Source organism: Puntigrus tetrazona, chromosome 7 (genome assembly GCF_018831695.1).
Source record: "Puntigrus tetrazona isolate hp1 chromosome 7, ASM1883169v1, whole genome shotgun sequence".
NCBI lineage: Eukaryota > Metazoa > Chordata > Actinopteri > Cypriniformes > Cyprinidae > Puntigrus > Puntigrus tetrazona.
This window is the reverse complement of record NC_056705.1, coordinates 30,210,000-30,228,665: the sequence shown is the minus strand read 5'-3', so window position 1 is coordinate 30,228,665 and position 18,666 is coordinate 30,210,000. Positions and strand designations below refer to the sequence as shown.

At 38.1% G+C, this 18,666-nt stretch overlaps 1 protein-coding gene across 1 annotated transcript in view; it reads left to right on the top strand.

Moving 5' to 3' along the window:
- The window catches only part of adam19a (ADAM metallopeptidase domain 19a), a 68,784-nt gene that overhangs the window by 22,872 nt on the left and 27,246 nt on the right, over positions 1–18,666 (top strand). Inside the window, exon 4 of the mRNA XM_043245775.1 lies at positions 15,745–15,820. Coding sequence (XP_043101710.1) covers positions 15,745–15,820 — 76 coding nt within the window. The remainder of the gene's footprint in view (positions 1–15,744; positions 15,821–18,666) is intronic.

Genomic DNA, 18,666 nt, shown 5'->3' with positions numbered 1-18,666 from the left:
GTGTGCTGGAGTTTAGACAGTTGAATAATGACTTGAGTCCCAGGTCTTCTGAGAACAGGGAACAGGAATCTCCATCGCCTTCTGATTGTTCTGCCAAACGCTGAGATGAACCAGCGCAAAGGAGTCAAAGTCTGAGTATGACTGTACTGGAAGCCTTTTGGGGATAGATTGCCTTTTCGGCCTCAGAAATTGCAGGACCACATTAATGATACTTGGCGGTGAAAATGTTTATTTTAACCACATATGAACCCTGCGTTCCCTTGCAGTCTTGGCCAGTCTGGTTTTTCGAATGTAGGTCAGAAGGGAGGACACACATGCTGACACACATAAACACCGAGCAGCCTAACTTCCTGAGTATTGTAAAGGCTCGAAGGAACCCTCAAAGCGGTCCGGCAGTCTTTTTTGGAGTTTTTACAAGACAAAGTACTCTCCAGGCAGGTCGAAGTGAAGGAAATGAGGACTGGCATAGAATCTAGATCACAGCCGCATTGTAATGGGCCAAGGAAATGGAGGATAGCTTGAGGACTTTTTAATGAATACACTCAATCTATAGACCAAGCTTTTCTTGAGATAGATAAAAGAAGGTGCATTACTTCAGCGTATATGCCATTTTTCTAATTGCTTCTTTATATTGCAGTCAAGCGCTTTCAACACACAACAGGAAGCAGACCATACAGAAACTAAAAGGTTTTGTAAAAAAAAAAGGGCCAACAAGCACACCTGTTTTTCTGTGCACCATAGGAGAGAATAATTATAGTATTTATGTATTATAAAGCGCTTATTCTGTATCTGGAAACCAGGCGTCATGGCAGGCAAAGATCTGTGTCACTCAGAATTATTTTATTGCTGTTTATATTTCAGTAATCAAGACAACTTCTCACCGGCCCTTTTAGTTGTGTGAAATACAAAGACACTGACCCATCAAGTTGTGAATTCTTGCAAAGGTCGCAAGGATCAATGTGTAATGCAAATAGTGCAGTGAGACGTGTGTACACCTTGCAGTGTTCACATTAGTGACATTTTACAGATAAAAGGTCACTCGCATTGCCAATAGTGTAGCAATGAATGAAGCGCAGCTAACTTATGTTACTTTTATATGCAGAAGCAAAGGAAAAAAAATAAATAATGCATGTTTGAATTAAACTCTTTGGACTGGTTGTTGTTACTAATATAAGAGAACTGGTAATGCTGAAGTGATTTAAATGAAGAAAATGTGCTACAAAATATAAAATGATGGCATTGAAGTAAATGAAGTTCTATAACATTTAGACTGCCATGCTGACCTCTGTCAGCCGGGGTTTAAAGGTCAGCAGTCTTATGGCTGTGTTGCGTGATGTGTGATCCAAAACATGCCATAAAAACTTCCAGGCGTGTTTTCTAAGTGAATATGATGGCACATTTCGAATGGTTCTTGAATAGCTCTGTTGTGTATTGCAGCTCCTCTATCCCACATTTTTTGTCTCTGTGAGAATAACAAAGTTAGAGCCTCTCATTCTGCAAATGACAACAAGAAATAGGTACAGTTTCTCACACCCCCCCAAACGCACACACACACACACACACACACACACACAATGCCTGAAAACTGCAAGGTTTTGGCATTTTATTCGTAGCCAACCCATTTGTGATGTAAATGAGCGTGTTTGTGTGTGTATTTGCAACGCATCTGAGCTGGTATTTAATTGAAAGGCTGAGAGACAGTTTAAAGAGAGCGAATGAGCGGATACAGGCGGATGACAGGCATGCTTTAGGCAGTGTTTATAACCTGGAGTAATGAGTTTTAATCTCTACTGGGGAGGATCTTATTTTAATTAAAATTTACACTGAATTATGCGAAAGTTTAACATTTGGTATTTTAAGGTACTACGGTGATTATGTCAGTCACCTCGATTTCAAGCGATGACATTGCGGAGCGGTCTGTGGGTTTCTTTTAAGGTCAAGTGGTTTGTGAAAAGGTTGCATTTATGTCATCTAAAGAGCGTTTTAAAGAGAGACTGAAGGAGATCATGGTGCATCGGGGGTAAAGGGGATTATTAGAGTTTATATTGCCTAATGTGAGAGAGAGAAACTGGAAGGAGAGAATGATTGGAGGGAGTGTGAACGGGAATGTATTTGAGAAGTATAAACTGATGGTGTGAAGGAGAAAGGATAAAGAAGCATGGAGGACGAGAGGGGTTTAGGGCATGGAGAGCGCTGATAAGAAGACAGAGGATAGAGAGCTGAAAAGAACATGAAAAGGGAGATGAAGAGTCCAGACAGGTGGTTGTGGTTCAGATCCGGTGCTAGTTGAACTCCCGAGAACCGAACCTCATATCCCATCAGAGCAGAAGTGATTGACCTACATATTTTGTTATGAATGTTTTAATGTATTCATCCCAGAGGATATGATATTTAAAATATTTCTTCTGGAAACGCAGCGCATGCTCGGGATTAAGCCAACAGCTGTCTGTATAATTCAACACAGTCATAACTGAGTTGTTATGAACTTTCAAAACCTTGCCAGAGGTGTCATGGTATCACTAATAATTAGGGAGGTCAATCCAATGAGATTTTTAATCACATGTATGACTAATCACATGTAAGCCTCGGAATAATTGCTGAGCATTTTCTCCTTAAAACTGCAGGTCTCAAAAATGAAACAGCCCTTTTTTCTTACCATCACAGATGTGTAACCAATCCCGCTGACTCGTGTAACCATCGACTTTGGTGGGTTTTTCATACGATCAACTGTTTGATAACGTAGTCAAGCCAAAGGCTAATGATATCAGTTATCGTGTCACGCCTGACTTTGCAGAGAGCGATACATAAAATGCATTATCATTCATTGACTTGTAGATGATCCTGTAAAATTAGCTCTTCCTCTTCTTTAGAAACAGTTTCTGGTTCAAACACATGAAATGAATCCACCATTCTCGTTTGCCTTTGTGTAGCATTAAGACTTCTTAACCCAGCGAAAGTGGAGGTAGTCCGAGGTGTGGGATTGAGTAAAGGCAAGGGGTAAATTTGCATATTCATGCTTCCGCGTACACTAAGGAAGCTGAAGTTATTCATGTCATTTTCATGGGAAATGTGTCAACGTGTCATTTTGATCAAAGATGAGTTCTACGAGATAAAATAAGTGACTTTAGGGGGACTTTAAGACTTTAAATAAATAAATATTTGTTTTGTTTTTTATATCATTGAACATAAACCCATCACTGGCCCACGGCAATATATTCAATTTGTCAATCTGTCAGAGGCAGATTATGCTGTTTTCACAGTCTAAAATTCATAAAGAAAACCTTCCTGTAGTTTCGTATGGAATAACTGCTTATTTTGATTATTTTGTTTACATTTGTTTGTTCTTTTTAGCAATTTGCGCTGAATTAATAACAATTTATAGTTTAATAACTAGTGGTTTACAACAAACCCTAAAGTTCTTTAGGGTTTCTCATCTGAAATTTTGGCATGTGAAAAAATAAACACATGGTGTCCATCACGTTTACACACGGAAACTTTCGTCCGTCATTAAAAATTGGACCAGGTTTCGTTTAATTTTTTTTTTTGCGTATTCACATCCACAGCAAGCATTTTGATAGGAGAAGATGACAAACACAAAAAACGGGGGGAAATGCATGTGAACTCAACGTGCAAAGATTCTCGCACAGTTGAATAAAAGTTATTTAATATAGAATGAATAAAGTGCTGTAATTTCTGCTTCATACGTTGATAATGTGAATGGACGATAAGTAAAATATAGATATAAATTCATTTATATTACTCATTCATTTTGTATTTGTAGAGATTTATTTAATTTGTGTGTATCAACAGGTAGGTTATAGCAGCAATGTATAAATGCAATCCAAATACTTTGCTATCAGTCTGCCAGGTTTCTTGAATTGGGTGTGCTATTATAACAATTCAAATAGATTTTATTGTTAAGTAAAGAGTTATTTATTTTAAACAAGGGTTATCTTTTAACCTTATTGAGTTACGGGTTTCAAATATGTAAAAACAAAAGTTTTACTTTTCACCGGATAAGCTACCCTTTGAAAGTAGGATGCCGCATCTTCTGTTTGCATAGACGCTAACCAGAACTGCGCTGAGCAGCTGACTTCTTGGAAAAAACAACTTCTTGCGTTCTTTCGAAATTAGACACAGAGCTAAATTGTGCATGATGTTATTATGCATTTATGAATGCCATCTGCAGCCATGAGAACGGTGGCATGCTGCTTAACACAACTCTGATTCACCCCGATGCATTTCTCGGACTCTCTGCCCTGCAGTCCCATCTGCAGAAGGCTTGTTTTGTTCTCTTCCTGACAAGCAGCCAGTGTTTGTGTAATCTGCTCTCTCATGCATCCTCAAGATTAAGTAAGCCTTCCCTCTTCAGTCTGCTCTGAAAATATCATCGAGAGTGATGATTCCATATTTGCGTTTAGTTCAGAGATGAGCTCCCGTAATGCTCACTGATTACAGTGGAAATATTGCCGTTATTGCCATATTTAATGTGACTGTGACATGTAGCAGGAACAAGCTGGAGGAAATAGCAGTTTGATATCGAGAGCGACTCGGATGTTAAAACGGAATGAGACGGAGCAATGTCAGCTCTAAACAGCTGTGTTGCATTAAAGGTTTTTTCCTGCCAATATTTAGTTCCACGTTATAGCGTCAGAATCTAGTGAACTCACGGAGGTCTTACTGTTGAACATTTCAGTCCAATTAGTGCTTTTCGTTGTAATGTTTTTCAAGCTTGTTCCATGTCTAATAATAATGAATGAGAGCTGAAGATGCCATGCTTCAAAATAACAATAAAGCATGTTATATCCCAAGTCTCTGAAGTCACACAATAATAGCTTGCGTTTGAGAAAAAAGACCAGCATGGAGGCTGCGTTGATTAACTGATGACTCTGTTTCCACTTTTAGGGTAAGCTTCCTCTTTACCTTATGCATTGGATGAGCATTTCCAGGAGTGTGCATGTGTGCGTTTCTGACCCGATGCCATCAGTACCACCGAAGTTTCACTTCCCGAAGCTCGGTTCATCTTTGGCAGATGTTTTTGTAAGAAGTGTAAAGCAGTGCAGTTTTGAAGTACGGCCCTTATTGGGCTGTGTTTGTGTTAGCAAGAAGCCAACGGGCATACAGTTGAGCGTCTGTTGTTTATTGTTAGCGCTGAAAAATTTATAGTCCCAGACTTCCCCCCAAATATCTCGAGTCGCTTAATCCCAGACAAACGTACACAGTGAAGGATATATTCTTTCTTTCTCTCCTCTCACTCGGTTTTTCTCTCTGCATCTTGGTCTTCTTTCTCGCTCTCACATGATCTTTGTTGCCTCCTCTCTGTGCCCATCCCCCTATTTTCTTTGTTTTCCCTCTCTCGTTCTCTCTCTCTCAGTCTAGTACAGTACCGCTGGTTTGAATGAGGTGATTGGTAACAGATGGTGCTGCTTTAAAAGGGCAAGGAATTCTGTGCCCTCAGTAGGTCACTGGGCCACAGTCTCTCTGGCTCTCGTCCACGCACACAGCTGACTTTTATGTATGCTAAAAAACCTTCAAATGACAGTAATGTTTTAACACGAGGATCAGATGTTAGGACCATTACAGATTACAGGCTAGGTATCAGTTGGCAAGGCAGTTAAATTTCTATAGCGCGTTTCATACACAACGGGAATTCAAAGCATAAAAGGAAATAAAAAATAATCATAAAATCAAATAAGAATAAAACCAATAATAAGGTCCATTTTTTTGCCATTAACTACTTTTGCCTCAAATAATTATTAATGTACAATATGATCACAAGAGGTGCATTATATGTACTAATAAACAGTGTTACTCTGCCTTTTGTGTGTGATAATAAATGTTGAAAATAATGTAAAAGCTGGAACAAACTACATAACATTTGTCTCGAATTACAGCCTTTCAGCGGTAGTTGCTGAAAGTCAGAGTAAGCCTGCAGATTGACATATTTCACAAAATATTGTGTAATATGCGATGGGCACAGACTTTGATATCTTAGCTTCAGACTATGATTGCATCTAGTTGGAAGATATCAAACATGCAACCACAGTCCTCCAACTAGATTAATATTTTGAGGCGATTTTAGAACACGCATTTCTATTATTAGTCATGTGTCTCCAGTTAAACAATGCAGTGAACTAATTGAACTTTATCGTAAAGTGTTTCTGTTATTAATGGGTATGTGCGCTTCAAAGGAAATCCGCTAGTATTAAAGTTTAATCTTCACGGACCGTTTTAGAGGAGCAAAACACACAAAGCAAAATACTTTTCTTAAAAATACATTTTTATTCAAATAAAACAAATGTATTCAAGTCAGGTGGAGGTAAATGAATTGACTTAGCAGGCAGCTCTATTCATTATAATTAGACTGATCTAGTTTTGTCGAGTCGCAACACGCTGCTTACTTCCAGTATAGACATTGTGCCAGAGGTGGCTTTCTGTTGTCATGACAATCAGCAAGTCTCTTGTTTTCTGTCTGCGGTATATGTTTATTTTTAATTACATTAATTCACGAGGAACGATTTGGACCGCAGTCAGCTAATTTTTGACCCTTCTCTAGACTCGTTCACTGCCTGATTGCCTTTACATTGTTCATTTTTCTCAGATGAACAATAAAAACACAGAGCAGCCATCTCCTTTGTGCTGTGACCTCTGATGTTCATACCGCCGCACTTTCAGCCCGGTGTTTTCGAAACTGTAAACACCTTCTTCTTTTTTTCAGGCGGGAAGAAAATAAAAGGGTTCGCAGACTGCAGAATAAATAAAGTTGAAATCCGGTATGTCGCACCATCTTGACCTTGAGCGCAATTACGGCATGCTTTGATAGTCTGCCGCCATCGGATGGTAGTTGTGAATCTCTTTGACAATTTATAGTCTTTTGGATCTTGAGGAGCAGAAGGAAATGTGATTTTGTGATGCAGCAGAACAGCTGTTATGAGAGATGCTGGTGGTTAATCGTCTGAGCTCAGAATGAAAAAAATGTCATTTATGAGCAGCTCTTTGGGTGTTTAAAATATTAAACAGAAGCTCGTCACATGTTTTGTGTCTTATAATCTTACTGTAAAAGAGGTAGTCAGCCTATACTAGCTTTGAAAGTAAAGTAAGCTCAGTGTCAGTCTTTCACAATATGAGTAACCTTGAAAACTGAACTTTACCGAAACTAAACTAGATTTTTTTTTTATCTGTCACCATTTAGTGGTTGCCAGAGTGTTGCTCTGTGGTACTAACTATTTTTTTATTCATTGATTTGCGGTCATTAGGGTGTTCTGGGATGTCAGACGGTTTATAGGGCGTTCCAGTCATATTATATTCTGCTTTCTAGATGTGACTCAAGTCCCAACTCAAGTGTAAATGTATGGCTTTTTTACTCCCTGAAAGTTGTCAGTTTGATAATAACAGTAGTAAACACCCCTATTCAACAAAACAGGATATTATTCATATCTGTAGGGCAGATTTTATGGGATAAGTTAACAGTTACAATTAGAGGTTTCTTGCATTACATTTAGGTGAAGATCTGATACCTTATTGACTTTGAGAGCCCCGCTTTAAACTGCATAAAACAGTTTGAGTCGGTTACAGATCCTGGGTTGTGGTAAACCTTTAGTGGCAGGTAAGGTTTTATGTTCTGCTAACCGAGTTTCACAACGGCTGACAATCACCAAAAAAACATTCTGCAAACACTTGCAGCGCAAGCAAGCGGAAATATCAAGGTGCGATTTTAAAAAAGGCAGGAAATGATACATTTCTATCTATACATCCGTCCATCCACGAATCAGGGCTTGGTACACACCTACTTCCCTCTTAAGTAAATAATTAGACACTAAATATTGATTTGAGTTGAAATATTGAGTATATGTTGTTGAGTATATTTTAAACACAAAGCAAATCAGTTCCTAACAAACCCTTTTTACCACATGAATAAATCTTACCCTATTTGTTTATTTCCTTAAAACCATTACAGCATACAAAGCTATTTTTTTCTGGCAACAAGACAAATATTACCGCAGTCCTACTGTTAATATGGAAGTCTTACGTTTTCGTTTTACAACAAGTAGTCGATAGCTGAGGCGCAAGAGGGTAGTGATTGCATTTGAATGAAATGAGGAAGTGAGACGTGGAAGAAGCTGAAGCCACAAACGCCCAGATGAGCGTATGCTATGTGGTTTTGCAAGAAATAACACACCGTTTGACATCACAACTGACATGTCAGAATCGACTTTTCCAGAGAGACGTCTTATAATTTGTAATAATTTATATTATTGTTGGATATAGGCGGTTCGTTCATTGAAAATGCGATATTGTAGAGATAAGCATACGTACGAACAGATAAAGAAATGAATGGTATATTTGTACGTTAAGCAAAAATGCTGTGTGGCCATAACCTGAATTCTGCTGATGGCCTCTCATTTGGATTTCTTTCAAGCTTGTTCAAGTAAGCCTTTCAACTAAGAACTATGAGTAATTTTTTTCTACCGCTGATTGCTGAGTCGCACCTGTTTTCCCTCAGAGAAAAACACACACACATACACACACCGAGACAAGTCCAATTCTTTTTGTTCCTCCAACCCAGCTGTGCATAAAACAAGCACATTAATCTAAAGCGAAGTCCACTGGACAGTTAACCCAGACTCTGGTGGTTGAAAATAGAAGTGTAATGAGACACACACTCACACTCACTTATCTCCGCCTGTGCTCAGTGCCTGCTCCAACAGCAAACCCTCACTGTTGTTTCTTTATGAGCTGTACTGTGTGGTTCTTCCCTCTCTGATGTCCAGAAGAAGAAATGGACCAGCGGCGCTTCCTTTGATTTTTTTTTTTCACTTTAATTTGTCTCCTATTATCTGGGATTGCGCAATCAACATAAACATTATTATTATTATTAAAGGCAGAAGAAAAGGACAACAGAACGCATGCACTAAAACACTGACTTTCATCATGCTTTGACAAATAGCCCTTGATTGTAGTGAAAATCAAAAATTCCTCAGTGGCCTTGTATTTACACTTGACACAATATTGCCAATCGCCTTGTCTATTTTCACCCTGCTAATGAAATTTTCGCAACAGTCAACCATTCAGCTAATAATAGTCAATTTTATAATGGTTCCTTTCTAAAATGTGACGGCCTCATTGGCACATGCAGCTAAAAAATGCCACATCCGGAGGGTGCAGCCTTTGAAATGAGACACAGCAATATAGGGGTATTCGATTAAAGTAAGGGGTACAATCTCAGTAAAAAAAATAAGGCATTCGTCACAAACATTTAGTTTGAAGTCAATATTGAGTGTTTGTAGTGTGTGCAGCTCAATGTAACAGTTTTCCTTGTCCAGTGTCTGCTAATTCTTAAACCTGATATAGACAGTATGTGATTTTGAACAAATCAGTTGAGTGAATGATTCAATTGCTTGTAAAGACAGGCTAAATTCAGAACTACATAATACTCCCTCTACTTTTACGGTATATCTCTATGGCTGAGTGGTACGCTCCTAAAAAAAATAAGGTTCTTTATTGACATCAGTGGTTCCACAAAGAACCTTTATCATCCATCAAAACTTTTAATTCCACAAAAGGTTCTTTACAGTGGAAAAAGCTTCTGTACGTTATTAAAATGTTCTTTGGCAAACCAGAAGTGTTTCTTCTATGGCATCATTGTGAAAACCACCCTTTGGAAGCTTTATTTTTTTAAGAGTGTATGCTAATTAATTCCTGATTCAATCAGAGTTTTAAATTAATTGATTTAGTGACTCACTGATGCAGACCACTCACTTGTTTTGTACTGGAATGATTCAGGATTTTAACACTTCAGCAAAGTGAATGATCCGCTGACTCACTCGTAAAGACAGTCATTTGTTTATTTCAAGAACAAATCAATGTTTTTGAGCAAACCGGCTTAGAGAATGATTCGGTGACTCAATCATACGGACAGCCACTTTTTTCATGCTGCTGGACGTATTACAGTAGGACTTCTGGCACGCCACTGTTCATGCAATGTTTACACTCTTACGGAAGCCACCCGACATGTTAAGCTGGTAGTATATGAACATTAATAAAAATGACACACTTTATCTTTAAAAGGAATTGCATAATCTTAGTGACGCTTGATTCCTAAACACTCTCACAATTTCTCATGCCAGCTATTCATTCAGTCAGATAACTGTTGGAGGGTGTTACATCAGAGGGAGCAAAAGGATGGATGTGCTACATTAGTTGGAGGAAGCAGATGGATGTGCACTTGGTTACATTTGGCAGCCAACCTTTGCACAATATAATGTAGAAGCTGAGACTCAGATTGCATGTGCAGTACATCAATATGCAGTGAATTTAACATTTAAGCACATTTTTTGCAGATTCATTCATTTGGAATATGTCGGTTATAGCGGATGTATGCGTTTACTATGAGGAAGGTTAGAACTGGCTCTTTTTCTGTTTTTAGCAGAAACGGATAACTTATTTTGCTGAACGGCTGTTTTCTGCAATGCTGGAGACTCCAGAACATCTAGCCTGCGCACTTCTCACGGCTCCTGCCGGGAGGCCGTCTGTCTCAAATCATGCTCCCGTCTTCTCTCCTATTTTTTGCCTACTGGGGCTCCACCTTAGAAATGAATCGCCGTTCAGCTTTCACTTGATTGAACTGCACAGACCACTGTGCTGCTGCCTGAGTTTACCTGCTCAAAACTACTAACGGCTGATTTAGCTTCCGTTCCGAGAAAAAAAAAAAGTATAAGTGTTTTTAGTTCAGTGGTTCTGTGACCACAGGGACCTTTTGAAATTAATTAAAAGAAAGCTCATAAGTTTTATATCATTGTGCCCAATTGTAAAGGTGGCTCTTCAGGATGAATTAATTACATTTCCTTTTTCCCCTTTTTAAATATTCAAATTCCTTGGTTAAAGAAGTAGAATAAATGTGCCACCAAATGGATTATGCCTTTTTGCTGAGGCCATTTCACTGCTTTATAAGTCTCCCAAATACTTCTGTTGATGTCTCTATTTTTTAGTAAAAGAAAGCTGGTTCTTTTTCATATTTAAATAAAGCGGTCACATTGTGAGGAATCAAACTTTCCTTCAAGATAATAGAGTTCTTATTGTGAATTCTACTCTAACTTTAAAAAATGCAAACCTTCCAAATTTGTTCAGCAACTTGTTTAATTCTAAGGGTCAGAGAGAAGGTCATGAAAAACTAAATAATGACTGTTTTTGCTGCAAAATACTTCACTATCATTTTAAGTGGACCTTCGGGGTTGAGGGAAATTAAATGGTCGGAAAAGATGACCCTTTAACAATTTCCTTTCACTGTAGGAAGAAATTAGCTGAATCCCACTGGTTTTGTCCCTTTCTCAGCCATTACAAAGATGTTTGCCACAGTTTGGCATTTCCAGTGTCTGCTTGATTTGTTGATTTGCTCATTTAGGTCGGGCGCACATTTTCTGGAGGCTCCTGAAAGCTGTGGATACACATTGACCACAGTCCTCCTTGTAAATATCAAGAATCTACAAAACGGAGTTTGTGGGTATGAATTGCTTAGAAGAATTAGAGCTACTTTAGGATCTGCGACCACGCTAATTAGACGTGTTTGTAATAAAAAATGGATGCTAAGTGCAGTACCAGTTGCGTTCATAGTTAACACAACAATTGATTGTGAATAGCCGCGGGGTCAGATGACTTGAATACCATTTCAATCCGATTAGTCTGGAATCATTGTTTGTGAAAAGTGATTTTCTTTTTTAGAGGGACCAACATCGCTGACATTTAAGCATGTCACGACTGTGTAATCTTGCAAGCATTTTAGCCAGAGCGACGTCAAAGTAACACACGTTTCATTGTTTATCTCTGCTTTCAAAAAAATATATAAGGCTGATACATTATCATGCGCATCAGTCCTCATGCTCTGATGGGATCTCTGAGGTGGGATAAACAGAGCTGCTGAAGCTTACTGTCTAACGGCGCTCAATTGGGTGAACTTTAACCATACATATAATATGTAATACAGTAATACAGTTTTTTGTGCCTACGCTATGCTTGTCTAAAAGCTGTTCCTCGGAAAACGCCAACTTTTGAAACATTCTAGCTGTCAAAAACTATTGCTTGCAATGATCTTTAGGATAGTCCCGGGGGTTATTATTAGAAAAAAAGCAAAAAATCCACAAAACACTGTGTGTATGAGTAAAAAAAATTAAAAAGATTGATATCTAATCTTTCATTTTGTTGCCATGATGACCTGATTAATATGACTAATTATAAAGCACCGTTTGCATACGGGCGAACTTCACTGACAGGATTTAAGTTGAAAATACCTAAGAAAAAGCATTTCCAGTTCAAGACATCATCATTTAAACAAGCTCGCATTTAATTACCCTCAGTGCTCAAGTTGACTTTAACTCGGCTGTACAGACATTACTGACTTACAGATATCCCATAATGCTCAGAGTAACAAAGCTGTTACCATAAAATTTAATTCTGGGGATTTCAACATCAAAGTAAGTAAACCTGTCCGTGAAGGTGATTTGGACACAAGTGCACCGAGAAACAAAGATGTATCGATGCCCGTGTATTGAAGGCCCATAAATGTCACAAGGCTGTAGCCCGCAGGTTCGTTTAGCAGTTAAGATCAGCATTTTTCCAGTTAAAATAGGTGTTAGATCAACACTTACACTGTAGCTCCCATGTATAAACTAAAACAATGACTCATGCCTTGTTGATCACATTAACTTTGCGTGCGTTTTTTTTGTTCCCCACAACCCACAAATGTTTGCCACCATGTCAGCGTGGTTGAGCGCGGAAGAGGTAATGAGTGTGTAGCTGCGGGCAGCGTGATTTGCTCGAGTGGTTCGTGTTTATGTGTGGATGCGAGCTTTGCTAATAGGCAGGTTTGTTTTGTTTATTGATTGTAATACAGAAAGAAGAGTGCATTTCTCACCATGCTGTAAAAAGTTGTTCTTTTAAATGGTGGTAATTCTAAGTACAGGGTGATTGACTAAAGGAGAAGTTCAGTACTGCGAGGGTTTGTGGCATTTATGAAGCACTTTTCAATCCTTGTAGAGTTATTACGGTTGGAGTTTGGGGAATTGGGGTCTCATAAAGTGTGAAAATCATAGAGGTAATTTATGAATGCGCAGATAATGGTGCTCTCTCAGTAATAATACACAAATCAAGCTGCCAGCTGTGTTCTCTCACTGAAATGTTATGGACACGCGCGCGCACACACACACACACACACACACACACACACACACACGTCTCCTACATCTCAGCGGCGGTCTCCACACCAACTTTAGATTGAAAATGTGCCATCATTTCATTCTTGTCAGATGCGAAAGGTCATCACTCTGATTCGCTGCATGTTCCGAGATTTTTTTTCATTTCCTAGCCTATTCCTCGCTCCTTTCCAAAATGGTGGTCCTTATGACTCACCTCTTCTGTTTTGCTGGTATTACCATGTTAGAGCTTCAACTATTTTAAAAGCACAACCCCCCCCCCACCCCGAAAAAAGTAATATCATTCTCAAAGGGATATTGAATTCAGATCTGCTGAGAGTAAAAGAATGTCTTTCACGCAGATGTTTCTCAAGGTTAGCTTCTATAAGACGCCTGGCATATAAGAGGTCTGAAAAGTTTCGCTTACTTCTATTAGAACAATAATTCATGAGGGGGAAAGAGCAGGGAATTAAACATTGTAATTGTTTAGTCTCTGAAGTGAGTTGTGTGTCAGCATTGAAGGGAATTTTTCTTTTTTTTTTTGTTCAGAAACTTTCTCACTCTATGCAGAGAAAATGTTCTGTAATGCCATTTAACTCGTTGAAGTGTAAATACATTGCTCTGGTGCTTTTAAAATATTGTTCTGTTTGTGCAGTTTGACTAAATGTTTCAGAAACGTAGTTTTGGTACATTAGATGTACCAAAAATTAGATAATATGGGTGAATGTTCTTCATTAAGTGCTTTAACTTTAATTGTACTAAATGCCAGCTTTAAGTCATTGAGAAGTAATAGTACTTGCATAGAAACCTATATAAGTAGCGAGAAAGAAATGCTAATTTTAAAGAAAAACGTCAGACATACTCATATATACACACACACACACACACACATATATATATATATATATATATATATATATATATATATATATATATATATATATATATATATATATTGTCCAACGGTACACATTTATTATTACTATTATTCTATGCATGACATATTCTATGCATGTGTGTGTGTGTATGCATATTTAAAAACTAACATGTTATATTTCTATATTAAATATATTTATATTTGATGTAATTTCTAAATGCATAGTAAATATACACACATAGATTATGTAAACAAAAGCTTTGATTTCTTTGACATTACAAATATATATATATATATATATATATATATATATATATATATATATATATATAGTAAGATCATATTGGTCTGACAAAATGAGGACATGATGTGTGTTATAGAAAGTGTCCTTTAAAAAGTCATTATTTTTGCAATTCTGTTTCAGTGACTCTAGTGGCTCTGAAATTACACACTTCACCTTTAAGTATCATATCTCATCGCTTGGTTGAGGAAATGCTGCATGTGCTGTGGACTGCAGTCATGCTCTATAATCAGAGAGCCAGTGGCACACAAAATTTAACAACTTGACTTTATGGTTATAAATGTTGTCCCTCTGCATGTGTGTTTGTTTGAGTGTTGTTGTGCGCCTGCCCTGATGGATAGACTAGATTGCAGAGTCGGTCCTCACATCCTGCACACCCCTCGCTCTAATCATAGCCTCCCTCTCTGACAAGATCACGGCTCTGACCACCAGCCCCTCCGCAAAGCCTCACAATAACACTCCAGCTAAAGCCTGGCCTCTTATCAGCCTGGTATTTCCCGATAGAGGACAGTGTGATGAAGAAAGATTCACTTCTTGAAGGAATGATGGGATAGAGAAGGATTGATGGCTAGTTGAGATCATATGTTTTTATTTTCTCTCTCTATCTTTTGAGCCAGTGCTTTGAAGTGTGTGCGGCTTTAACTGGAATATGACATCTGCCGCCAGAATGTGAGCATCATTTTTTAGTGATTCAGAGGGTCTGTGATTAAAATGATGTTCATGTGAACGCACATACTGTATTTAAATGTCATGATTTGTCAATACCATATTTGTTACTGTAGACTAGAAATGCATTGGTATATTTATGTGTGTATGTATGCTAATTTGCTGATTTTGTGCTCAAGAAAAAAGAGAATTGCTTCATATTTTTAGTTGTGCTGCTTCATGTTTGGTTTCACCATGTTTTAGGATTCTTTGTTGAAACCATTATTCAGTGTTCTTTGATGAATAGAAAGAACAGCATTGATTTTAAAAAAGAAACCTTTTGTAACAACTTAAAAGTACCGTCACTTTTGATGAATTTAATTCATCCTGGCTTGAATAAAAAATCTTACTGAACTTTGAATGGCAGCGTGTCATCGCATATTGAATATCACATTTAGGTTACCTTTTTGTTTTTAATGCTCACTTGCAGTAAACACAACTTTTCTAAAGCACTGCTAAATGTAATATTTAGCGCATTTAAAATGAATATCCATTTTTCATCCTATGCATTATAATTACGTGGTTAGTTGTTGTGTGGTTATCTTTTCTCTGTGTATTAATGTGCAAAAGCATCGCCTGAAAAGACACAGTATTGCTGTTGAAATGACATAAACCTCCACCAAGTGTGTATGTGTGTAGTGCAATGACAGCTTGTTTTTTCATTTTGTCTCTCTTAGGGAGCTCCTGGGTCACGACTTCACTGAAACTCACTATGAGAATGGCCTCCCTGTCACCCAAACCAGCAATCACTCTGTAAGCACGACTGAGACCTGTGTGTGTGTGTGTGTGTGTGTGTGTGTGTGTGTGTGTGTGTGTGTGTGTGTGTGTGTGTGTGTGCGCGTGTGCGCGTTTTTGTCGGCCTCTGCTTTTTTCAATGCTTGTATTAGTTTAGTTTTGTTTTATTTACTTGACACGTAAGGCTTGATTTTAAAAATCCGAATGTTCAAAACCCAAACGTTCTATTAGCAAGTCTACTAAACACATTCGTTTAATGTGATTAATTCTATAAATAAAGCAGTAAAAGAAATAATGCCTCGGGCAAACGTGAATGCAAAATAGATTTCTGTGGAATGTGCACAGTGATATCGATATAAAAGTAACATTATATCGTGATGTCCATTTCATGTTTTCATCTGCTGCAATAATTCACTTTCTTAAAATGATCACTTTTCTCAAGTATCGGTGTTGATGATCATGTAATGAGCCAAGTACCATGTCATGAACCATGAAAAAAAAGATTGATAGGCCTAATTTATAAATAATTTTCGTTTACATCAAAATAAAGACATACAATAAATCAAAAATGTAATTTGAACACATTTTGCATTTTACTTCTGTAGTTTTACTCACGGCAGTATAGTATTTTTCTTGCATAAAATTCTGCAACATAACTGCAGTTTTTAGTTCTATTTTCGGTTCAGTCAGCTATCGGTGTCGCGCTATCTCCGTGTTTTACACATGTGAGAACGTGAGCGGGCCCCATTAACGTACTTGAACGCTCAAATCACAAATAAACAGCCTTATACAATGCAGCCAGTAAACAGTCTCATGCTGCCAGTAGGGATATTTTTTTGTTATGAATAATTCTTTCCTTATTTTCAGTTCCTGCAAAACATTCAGTAAACGGGCAAAGAAGACTCTGGAGGTTCCATTACGATATATTTTAGCTGCAGAAGGCAGATTTTATACAGATAATTTATTGCTAACTCTTGCAGAAAGTTGTGAAAACTTGTCGCTTATGTGCTTCCGTTGAATGTGGTTGAGGTGTGAAGTGCCGGGTTCAATCAGGGACGAGAGCGACTCGATATCAAAAAGTGTGACTCGGAATATAAGACAAAATTGCTCGATTTTTCACGCTGTCTGTTCGTTGCAAAACAGTCTTGTTTTGCTCCACGCATCCCCAAAATCCGACTTATTGATCAGCCAGAAAAGGATACAAAACCGCAAGCGAATTTCTTCAGCCGTAAACTGCCTGTTATGAAGGATCCCGAATCCACTCGTGGTCCCCGCGCAAGCTCCGAGCTTTGTAATTGCGTTTCCATCGCTTGACAAGGGTTGATGGGAGTGAAGTCACACCCCTGATTATTTTTGAGCCCTTTTAACGGCTTCCAGCTGCCCCCTTGAGTGAGCAGCACAGGATGGGCGTACAGCTCACCATTGGGCGCTAACACACAAAGAGCTTTTGAAGGGAATGAGCAGATCGCTTTAGTTACCGCAGAGATCACAGCACCCCTCTCGCTCCCTGTTGTGATAGACGGGGTAATTCAATCTAGGGAAAAATCGCAGAGGATTTCTCCTTTTTTTTTCTTCCGACTACCTGCATTCGAAAAGGAAAATATGACAGAAGGGACTGATCCCTAAGCCAACCGGTTAGCTGCGCATTACGATCAGGTTGGATCAGGTTTTCCCCTTTAGTAACCGCACACGCGCGCGCACAGACACGGTTTAATTAGCATTGTATTTATAACTTCATAAAAAAAGTCATTAAGCAAACCTTAGTCCTATCAAATCAAAGAAAATCAAATATTCATGAGTCCTACAGCAGGAAGATTAAACTGTCAGTGTGCAGGCTTCACATTATAGCAAATCAGTTTTATGTCTTAGTTCCAGTTATTGGAAATGAAAATATTCCCTATGATGGCCTGAAATGATGGCGTGGAATGGATCTGTGAATAAATGCTGCTCAATTTCGATGTACTGACAACAAGAGGAAGCGCTGACAGGAAGAAGAGGAAGTAGTGCTGATGATTTCAACCGAAACACATACACTTAAATGTTTTAATATATATATATAACAGGCTGTGTAAAAATAATGCGTATGATGATTCAACTAAATTAAAACCATACCTTAAAGCTGCAGTCTGTAACTAACCAGCCAGTGTTCAAAACGATCTCCGTATGTTAGCTCGATTCAACGGTTAGCTTTTAATAACACATAAAAGCTACAACTGCTAAAGTGCGATTTCTCATGCTCTTTTTGTTTTTTATTACCGTAATAACATGTGTCGTATCATGGAAGTCATATATGTCGGCATCGTACAGTCTGTACAAGTTTGTTAGATCCACAGTTTGAGATAAAGTGATCTTATAGGAGCAGTGTGTTTTGGTCCTAAAACAGTGCATTCTATACATGTAGTATGTGTGTAATATGAATATGAACTGGATGAAAACATTCTCAGGTCCTCTGCTGTTTCGTTCACTTTTTGATCGTTTTGTACGTACTTCTTCTTTCTCAACCTCTCTAGGAAAGTATGCGTGTTCGGAAGCAGGGATTGTCAACTGTTGTCTTCAGAGACAGTTGATTTGTGTCTGTCGTGCTTGACCATCCTTCTCTTACCGTCTGTCTGTTCAAATAAATGAACTAATTTCATGGTCTGACCGCTCATATAAGCCTTTTTTAATAGCTGAAAGAATATCACTTGTATGTAGTTTGGATCTGTTTCAGTAGAGTTAAATGGAGCGATTATTTTCCAAATGTTAGCGGTAAACTCCTGAGGGAAGTTTTTCGGTGCTGCAATCAAAAAGAGGCCGTCTAATTAAGTCCAATAAACCTGAAAGCCAAAAATGTAACAAATGTAATTGTGATTTACAGATGTAGT